The following is a 9533-nucleotide window of genomic DNA, read 5'->3' on the forward strand; positions in this document are numbered from 1 at the left end:
TGAGACCATAAATGTAAGTGTGCGAAATCAATGGGATTGTATGGTGGGGATGCTCTTAGTTTGGAGGTTGGAAGGGAGGGATTGGTGATGTTTGGTGCTCTTAAGAGAGTTGGGCGAACTCTCAAAGAAGGTGGTTATAAGAGACCATATCGGATGCTCTAGCCATGACTTTGGAGACAAGTAAGATGGCACAATAAATTGAAAATATAACAATACTAATCTCAAAATTAATTTACATGGAGGGAGACACCTTTATTTATAGCCTTAAAGCATCTCAAAATTTGAAGAAGGAAAACCCTTAAAGCCTCAACTTGGCTAGCTTGGAAACCAAGGAAAAAATCATCTCCATTAGGAGGATGACATGTGGTCGCTGACATGGGAGAAGCCTCTCCATTTTTAGAATGATGCATGACCACTACTTAAAGGAAATCTTCTCCATTGGAAGCATGACACATGGTCACTCTCTCACAAAGCCAATTTGGATTTACCTAAAAGCTAGATGATGATACCAAATCATGTATGCAACAGTCGTCCAAATAGGTGTATAATAGTTTTTCAATTGAATGCACAAAGATAAAGGAGGACACAAATTAAATCTTCTTTTTGGGGAATTAGACTAAAAGCTCCACCACCTATAATTTAATTTAATTCTTTTCTTCTTCTTTATTATATCAATAGTGTCCATGATGTCGATGATGGTTCCTCTTCCAGATTGACCCCTAAACAGAGCACCGATTATTATTTTTTGCTTTACGTTCAAAAAGTCCCAACTTCTTGTTGTGTGAAGACTGAGAATTTTATTTGGAATTATACGGACAACCCCTAGAAAATCTACATGTAAATAACGCAGACAAGGAGAGAAAGTTATTACTACTTGCTTGGGAGAGTTTTGATTGAGATGTGATAAAGTTCTCATTCTAGGAAAACAAAACATTCAAATACTACACCAAGAACTCATCATATACAAATCCCGTAGTACCCCAACAATTGAAACTTTGCACCCAAAAAGCACAACAACCACAAAATGATCAACAAAAGTTCAAATCACAGTTAACGGTATCAACAACCCCTAAATGGTAAAAAAGTTAAAAACAACTCAAACTCATCGAACATGAACAAAGGATTACTGAAAAGAACAACGAGAAGCTTCAAAAACCAAGTCCAATGATGATTTTGCCCTTTGTTGATGCTTTGGAATGGTGGCAGTCAAGACTCCAGTTAATGGCGGGAGTCCGGTGAACGGTGAATAGTGAATGGCGGCGGTCATACGGCAAACGCTACAATGGTGACACTCCGACGGACTGCAAACTTCGACAACGAACCGCGACGATTGTGGGAAAAGGCACAAAAATGGATGGATGAGAGGAAAGTCCTTCTCTCTAGGGTTGTATCTCTAAGGTTGTCTCATATTCTAATTTTGAAATCAGAAAATAAAACTCGCAACTTAAAATCTTGCCCCATTTTGTTTCCACGTCATTTTTTTTTCTATTTTCTTTTCTATTTGGATAAGTGAAATTTTGAGACATGACCCGTCTCGACATTGTTAAACGTTGTCAAATATCTTATTATTGCTTCTGAAACATAAAAACTACATACCCCTACATTTTTATCATACAAAAATTTGAATTGGTACTGACAGGCCAGATTCATAATTGGTGTTGTCAGAGCGAAAGAAAAAAATGTGAATGGTGACATGAAGAAGCTTTTAAGAGCTCATGGCAATCATCATTCCTCCACCCATATTCCTTCCTTATATATACCTATCTCATTATTTTGCACACCTTCAAATATTTTCTATATTTTCTATGAAATATATAGATTTTGAGGTATACTCGTGAACAATCATTTGGTAACTTGTCCCACCCATAATAACGTAGGCAAAAGTAAAAGCAAAATCAAACAACAGTGTACGGCTTCAAGACTGGAGAATATGGCTTCTCTTTTGCTTTTTCTTTTCATACTTATGTTTTCTTTACCTTTTCATTCATAATAAAATGTATCCAACCAAATCTAGTGCTCACTGTTAAATCCATCACATAAAACAGTGAAAAGTTTAATGGGTAATGATGTATACATATTTTTTTTATTATTATAAATACTTGTTCCATGTATATTTTCTATATTTGTTCACTTCTTTATTGCGTCTTTCTTCCCTTTTTCTTTTTGTCTTTGTATACATTATCGACACTGTTTACAAACCATTAATCAAAACAGTGAAAGGATTAATGATCTTGCATTGTTTTGTTAAAGAGTTCTAAATTGATACAGTGTGATGTTTAAGTTCATAAAGTTTATGACTAATGTTTTATTAAAAAAAATATATTTTCATCAAATTAAGTTGATATGAAGTAAAATTTAAGTATTTGAGTTATAAGATATTTTTTTAAAATTTTAAAAGCATCTCTTTTATTAACAACTGGGTAAAACGTTATTAAAGTATAAATTAATAGTAATATAACTTAATGAAACTACACAAAATAAATTGAATTATAGTGATAACTATTGCAAAAGAAATAACTTAATAATAATTATATCAAAATAAAAAAGTGAAATTAGTCTTTTGATTCTATTTTACATTTAATTTAAATTTAATATACTTCTCTCTCTCTCTTAGGAGTATTATCTTAAGAACATAGGTTAGCTTGTGTAGTTGTTTTCTTGTGAGTGGACAGATTCCTTAGCCGAAAGAAAGCTTCAACAGTAAATTGTAATTTTGGTTCATGTTTATTTTTTGTTTTTAATTTTGAGTTGTATTTTAAGTCTCATATTTTAAAAAAAAAATTATAGTTTAATCCTATCTTTAATTCTGTATATTTTTACTTCAATTAAAATCTAAATTGAACATATATTCATTTCAGGTGTTATCAATGAAAGAATTTAATTAATTAAATAAATAAATGCGTGAAAAAAAATTAAATAAATGCAAAGACTAACATTGTGTAAAAGTAAATAAAGGGACTAAAATACAGATAAAAAACTTAAAAAAGAAAAAAAAAGTGTAGTAGAGAAAACACTACAAAAAGCACTAGTAAGCTACTAAAGTTAATTGGTACATAAAAAATTAGGAAAGCCTAAGAATTTTGAATTTTCATTTTTTTTTTCAGACGAATTCCGGTGATATGGGATGAGGCCAAAGGTGCCCGTGATGCTTTGAATACTACGATGTAAACAATAATCTAAAATATAAAGGAGAAGTTGCAGTTAGAGTTTCTTATCAATTAAAAAAGTAATATAACATTGAAAATCTTAAGAAAATGAATAAAATTTAATTAGCATACACTAGTATTAGTGAGTAGAACTTTTATAGTGATATATCCTTAATACTATCGGGATGTTATAAATGATATCTAAATCTCTCAGTTATAATGACAATATAAGTAGCAGGGATATATGTTTATAAAATCCTAGAGAACAAAAAACCTATGAATTAATATTTTAAACTATTTATTTTAAAAAATATTTTTAGAATGGTGTGACAAACACAAGTACTAATTCTAAAGTACTAAGTCATGTTAATTTCGGACACTTTCATGGTAATACAACCATATTGTATCAATTAAAAGTTTGACATTACGGAACATGTGCACATGAATCAATTAACAGTGTTGTTTCAATTCAATCAATAGTTCTGAGTTCAAGTATTGAGTTCGTAGTTGTGTCAAAACAAATTAAAACAACAAGTTTTTTTGGCATTATAAAACTTACTACCATGGAAATACTTTCTGATCCACGATAAAATATTATTATATATTATAATAGTTGAAATAATTTGGAAATGTAAAAACCTTCCTTATGATATAATAAAATTATAACTCTATATACCGCACTTTCCGCTGAATGCATGGAAAGAAGAGGAGGGTAGGGAACCAAGAAAAAGTGATAGAAATTAAGAGGAAAAATGATTATAAATTAACTGAAAAAATTAACATGCCTGGATCATATGCTCCATTTTTGTGCATGGTTAGAAAACTTAGCCAATTTCGTCATGCTACAAATATGCATTGCAGGGTGAGTGAAAAGTGTGCATTTATTTATTTTAACCTAAAGGCTAAAAGCCTATTTGTACTAAAATATGCTTTTTTTTCACTGGAAATTCTCCTTTTTAAGCCAAAGGCATGAAGCACAACACATCAGAGATGAAACAAACTGTGCAATAATGGACTCCAAAGCTTGTCCTTTGCTTTGCCCCCACTACTCCACAACCCTCCTTCCTTTTATCAAAAATTAAAGCCACCATTTTTAAAAGGGGTCAGCTTTCAGCATTCAAAAGAATATGCATGGATATCTCTCCTTTAAACCCTTCAATAGTTTTCTAACAGCAAACTTTTTAGCCCTCATCAACCACTCAATACCCACCTTTTCCTCTCTGCAAAGTTTCCAGATACTTAATTCTGTTCCTCCAATTCCAACTTCAGCATCTTACATCTTTTTCTTTTAGTGCTATTTCCCCTTTCACATACACAAACAATCAAAAAGCATCATATACTTAAACTTCATAATTAAATATCAACTCAAGATTTTTTTCACACTACATTTACTAAACTATCTCTCTCTCTTTCTCTCTTTTTCCTTTTCTTCAACACAATAATTATTACTCTCTTTGTCTTCCTTGCAAAGTGTACATTCTCAAATGAGTGTGGAAAAAACCATTTTCATTGAATACTTGTCTTCAAATCAAATCCACCTGTTGATTGATGAAGTGTGGCAAATGGTTTTGCACACCAACACCGAGGAAATCCCTGAATTGCCCCCCTCCATTTTCTTCATTTAGTACGTGTCTACGTTTGGGAGGGTGCATTTGTGACAAGTCACATGCAGAGTTATCTGGTTCAGTCCCAAGTGTGCTCAGAACTAAACTTGAACCGTACATGCCACCGAACTTGTTACTGCTATCCCCGTCTTGTCCTTGAACACTGCTACCACATTTCAAACCTATGCTACCAAGCCATGAAGGATCACTTGAGCTTGATCCAATCTGAGCAGCTTTTTGCAACAAAGCTGTGGCTGACATGTTTGCTGAAGAACATGTTTGATGGGGTTGGTGTTGGGAACTATACAAAGAAGGAACACTCGAGTTTCCTAGGGGAAGTGATGTAGTTGTGCTTGTTGTTAGCTTTTGGATGTTACTGTCATTGGATAGTTTAGTCCTGAAAACCCAACTTAGTTGATAGTTTGAAGGTGGAAAATTTGAGCATTGGACCAGTGAGTTGCCACCATATGCCGTGGCTGAGCTTGTAGAAGACCCAAGTTGATGAATCTCACTCAAATTGTTATTGACCATTGTTTCTTGAGCCTGAGGAGATGATGTTTGACCCATCCAAAGGGGTAATCCCCTAGATGTTTGATTGCTTGTTTCTTCTTCTGTGCTTGAAACTGGCTTGAAAATTGAAGAAAAATGGGTTGCCATGTTATGACCTAGGGAAGTTCCAATCACGTTGTAACCAACGTTACCCCCTAAAGAAGTGTTCATGTCTGATGATGCATTTACTCTAGCTGTTTCTTCTGCCAAAGCATCACAGAAGGCCCTGTGAGTGATGAAACTGTCCCTCCTGCTCATAAGAAAAACAATAATATGAATAAACAAATAATGATAATCAAAAGAGACGACAAATGTAAATGTGTTTGTTTATCACTGTAACAATCACTCCCAGTGTATAGCACAAAATAGTAACAAAGTAAATATCAGTGGCTAGATTATTTCTCGAAACCTTAAACACACGCTCAGAGTTTATGTAATCTATGATTTATAGTAATAAAATGCTGCTTCTCCATTTTGGTGCATTGTAATTCGTGACACTGAGAACTCACTGAGATACGTTGGTTTCCCTCTTTCTAATTACTCAAATAATGCTATTTGGTAGCATCGATCGTGGTAACAAATAGTTAGTTTTGGATTTTAATGCAATATTCGCACGAAGGTGAAGACAATTCAGCAAAAGTACAAAATGGAGTATATAACATGATAACATGACTAAGACATTATGACTTGTGCGATTACTAACTAGCCTATAGGGGTTATAGCCTCAAACTATATATTGCCAAGGAAAAACTGAATTAACAATTACATAATAGGTATAAGTAAGATAATTCCAAATTAAGAACTTTTGTCGTTTAGGGCTAAGGTTTATCAAAAACTTGTGTGGCTTCCTTTGTTTTGAACTAACCTCGTTCTCTTTTTCTCTCCAGAGAGAAAAATAGAAAGCATCAACCAGAGAAAGAGAGAGAGAGAGAGAGAGAGAGAGAGAGAGAGAGAGAGAGAGAGTTGGATTTAGAGTACTATATATAGTCATGTATTACCACTTTTACAAAGAAGAAAACTTGATCCTGTGAGAATGGTAAGAGATTTGGCATGAGAAAATTCAGACGAATAGGTTAGCTAGTTACCTTGAAAAGATAGTTCCACAGTCACATTTATATTCTCTGGTGCCACAGGTCTTGGAGTGTGCTTTCCAATCCGACTGCACGGCATAACGCTTTGAGCACTTCTCGCACTTCCACTTCTTTTCACCGTGCTTTCTGCAAAAGTGCTTCTTTATCCCAGTTAAATCTCCAAGAGCCCTTGAAGGGTCATGATGGACACAACTCTTCTCTGGACACACATAAACCCTCTTCCTTGCTTCCTTCCCCGTTCTCTGCTTAAGCTTCCAAGGAAGGTTGTGTCCTCGTCGATGGAGCTGAAGATTTTGATCCCTCTGGAAACCTTTCCCACAAGTTTCACACAAGAATCTGTTGGTAGCCATGAGTGTCTTTGGTGATAAGGCCACAACTTCAGCTTCAGGATCTGCGCAAATACAAAGATTCACATGTTAAATCATTTCTCCAACCCTTTGCTTCAATCTTGATGAAAAAGCAAATTATAATTCTGAATACACACTGCAACATCATAGAATTGGTGATGGAAGCTGTTTTCTGTCATTAACACTCATGCCAAAACAAAAGTAGTGAATTATTTAAAAATTTTAACTTTTATTGTAATGATACCAATGGTGATAAAGCTTATGCAAGAGATAGCAATGAAGAGAAAATAGAGAGGTTGAAGATGAAAGAAGCAAGCATGCCTGGGTTTCCTGGGAGGTTCCTCTTCCTCTTCAAAGCAGGAGGAGGATTGTTAGTATTTGATGCAGCAGAAGCAGTTAGGTTGTGAGGGAAAGCATTTGTGATGATTTCTCCTTCATCCATCTTTCTCAGCATCTTGAAACTGTTTGTGATCAGATTCTGAGTTTGACTGAAATTACAATAAGAAACTCAGACACAGAGTTGAGTGAGGGAAGAAGTATTAGTGACTGAATTAAGAGAAAACCCAAGAGAATGGGCAGGTAGGCTTGTTAATTATATATGCCTCCAACCCTAAACAGCACAAAGTGGTATATGCAAGATGGGATCTCTCTCTCACACACACTCACTCTCTCTCATGTAATTTGTGTTGATTTAATTATCTACTTTTTAGGTGGAATATGATAAAATAAAATAAACGAAGATGCTGTTGGAGGCGGTGAAAAGTTAAAGAGGAAAGAGAGTGATATAGGAGGAGGCAAAGAAAGGGAGAAGAAGTGAAGCAAAGGTGTATGATGACACATATGATGAGATGGGAAGAAAGTTAATCTCCATTGGAATGATTATCCCATAATTGTTCTTGTTTTATGGTTTATTTTAATCCTCTCTCATCCAATAAGCTTTTCTGGTAGTTTGTTTATTTTAATGTAAGAAATATCCCTATGTTTTTACCACGGATATATGGTGTGTGTATGTACAGTGGTATAGTAATGGTCAATTAGGTTGAAAGCAGAAGAAAGAGAGTGAAGCAAGATGTATGGTATTTCATCGCTTTAGTTGTGTAAGATGTACCCATCAAACTGTCCCATCCAAATCATTCCAAGTTTTGTATGTTTTACAAGTTTTTATAAACTTTTCTTTTTCACAAAGTTATCTTTTAGCTTTTTCATTTCCATTTTAACAACACAATAAAGCAAAAATGACATCTACTAAAAATTTACTATTAATTAGCCTTCACCAATACATCTTTTTTTTTTTCGTAATAAAATTAAACTGTTGTTATAAACACTATACACAATAAGTTGATAATAAGATTAAACTGTTGTAAAAATAATCATTTATAACATTTTTTTCAATGTGAATTTTTTTAAAATTATTTTCCAAAAAGGTTAGATAATTTGAAATCACTTTTTTAACAATGGTTCTTTGTCCATTTTTATTTAGAAATAGAGAAACGATAAGAATTATATAGAAAATCATCATTAAAAATGGGATATGAAATTTTATAATTAATTTAATTTTGAAATTTCATATTTTTGGCAATAGTTTTATGTCAACTATATAGTTCGTCAAAAGTGGAGAAATGCTGACAGTTATCCTTATAGGTGTAATAAAAATGAAAAAAGATGACAATGATAACATATTTTTATAATAACAGTTCTAAATAAATTTTCGTTATATTTATAAATAAGAACAAATATAAAAATAATCATAATAGAAAATGATATTATATTTTTAACAAAATGTTTTTCTTTCACTTCTCTCAATCGATTATTCTTCTTCCACAATGTTGGATCTCTTTGTAGGCCTTCATTGTCACCAATTGTTTCGGTTGTGCTGTTGTTGACTCCATGAGAAGAAGAAGAAGGTTGTCCTTACTATGTTGTTGTTGCTATAAAGACAAGAACAACTGTACCAAAAGAAGAACAGTTATGTCTCAACGAGAAGAAAATTAATAGTTATGCCGCTATTGCACCTTGTGAGAGAAAGAAGATTTTCCACCATCTTATTGTGTCAATAAAACAATAACATTTTTTCTCACAATCGTCATCACAGTTAACAAAAACAAGACAGATGATTATACTAAATTTTAATAGCGGTTAGTATAATTTATTTTTTTACCAGTAAAACAAATATATTAAATAAAGACAGTTGAGTTGTTCCAACCCATACATAAAGCAATATATATATAAAAAAAATGAAAAGACTGCAATATAAATTGGCAATAATCCCATTGAAGACTAAAATATATATTGTATTTAATATTCTACAACAATCTAAAAAAAGCTATTAAAAAAATTATCTTATTCAAATATAGTCCCAATATAAATTGAAATTAATATATAATAATTAAAAATGTATATTCTAAAATAATAAATAAAAGACAAGTCAAAAAGGTAAATTGGGACAAGTACTTGAAATGTAATCCAAACTTATCCAAAAAATACGGTAGCTTAGATCTTATTGTAAAAGGCGAATCCATCGAAATTAATTTAGAGTGAGACATATTATTATTTTCTTTAGGTTTATTGACCTTACAACATTTTGTTTTAGGTTTTTCTTTTTGTAAGTTTGCAAATATTCATATAAAACTTGAACATAATATAGAAAATTGTTACACCATACAATTTTCTTTCCCTTCCACCAAAATAATAATACAACTTTCTTTATATGTCTCCAGTCGAATTGAAATAATAAAAGCAAAGGAGAGTATATAAAAACTAAATTTGGCACCGACATATAAGGATCTGTTTGTTTTA

General features: G+C 32.6%; 1 protein-coding gene across 1 annotated transcript; it reads right to left on the reverse strand.

The window, feature by feature from the left end:
* Window positions 1-4457: 4457 nt before the first annotated feature.
* LOC124847594 (zinc finger protein MAGPIE-like) lies at window positions 4458-7790 on the reverse strand. Its single transcript, XM_088092473.1, has 3 exons — window positions 7059-7790; window positions 6385-6781; window positions 4458-5549 (listed from the first exon to the last, which is right to left on the reverse strand). Exons 1-3 carry the CDS (start codon window positions 7189-7191, stop codon window positions 4670-4672), a joined length of 1410 nt encoding a protein of 469 aa, XP_087948599.1. The 5' UTR covers window positions 7192-7790; the 3' UTR covers window positions 4458-4669.
* Between the last annotated feature and the right edge of the window lie 1743 nt (window positions 7791-9533).

The sequence above is a fragment of the Vigna umbellata genome, chromosome 6 (genome assembly GCF_029865625.1).
Source record: "Vigna umbellata cultivar VRB3 chromosome 6, Vumbellata_1.0, whole genome shotgun sequence".
Classification (NCBI taxonomy): domain Eukaryota; kingdom Viridiplantae; phylum Streptophyta; class Magnoliopsida; order Fabales; family Fabaceae; genus Vigna; species Vigna umbellata.

Excerpts from the sequence above, each read along its gene's own strand:
- LOC124847594 (XM_088092473.1), bottom strand. The coding sequence starts at position 7,191 with ATGCTGAGAAAGATGGATGAAGGAGAAATCATCACAAATGCTTTCCCT. Across the intron at positions 6,782-7,058 it reads GAACCTCCCAGGAAACCCAG|ATCCTGAAGCTGAAGTTGTG; the intron begins GCATGCTTGCTT and ends GTATTTGCGCAG. Across the intron at positions 5,550-6,384 it reads TGTGGAACTATCTTTTCAAG|GAGGGACAGTTTCATCACTC; the intron begins GTAACTAGCTAA and ends TCTTATGAGCAG.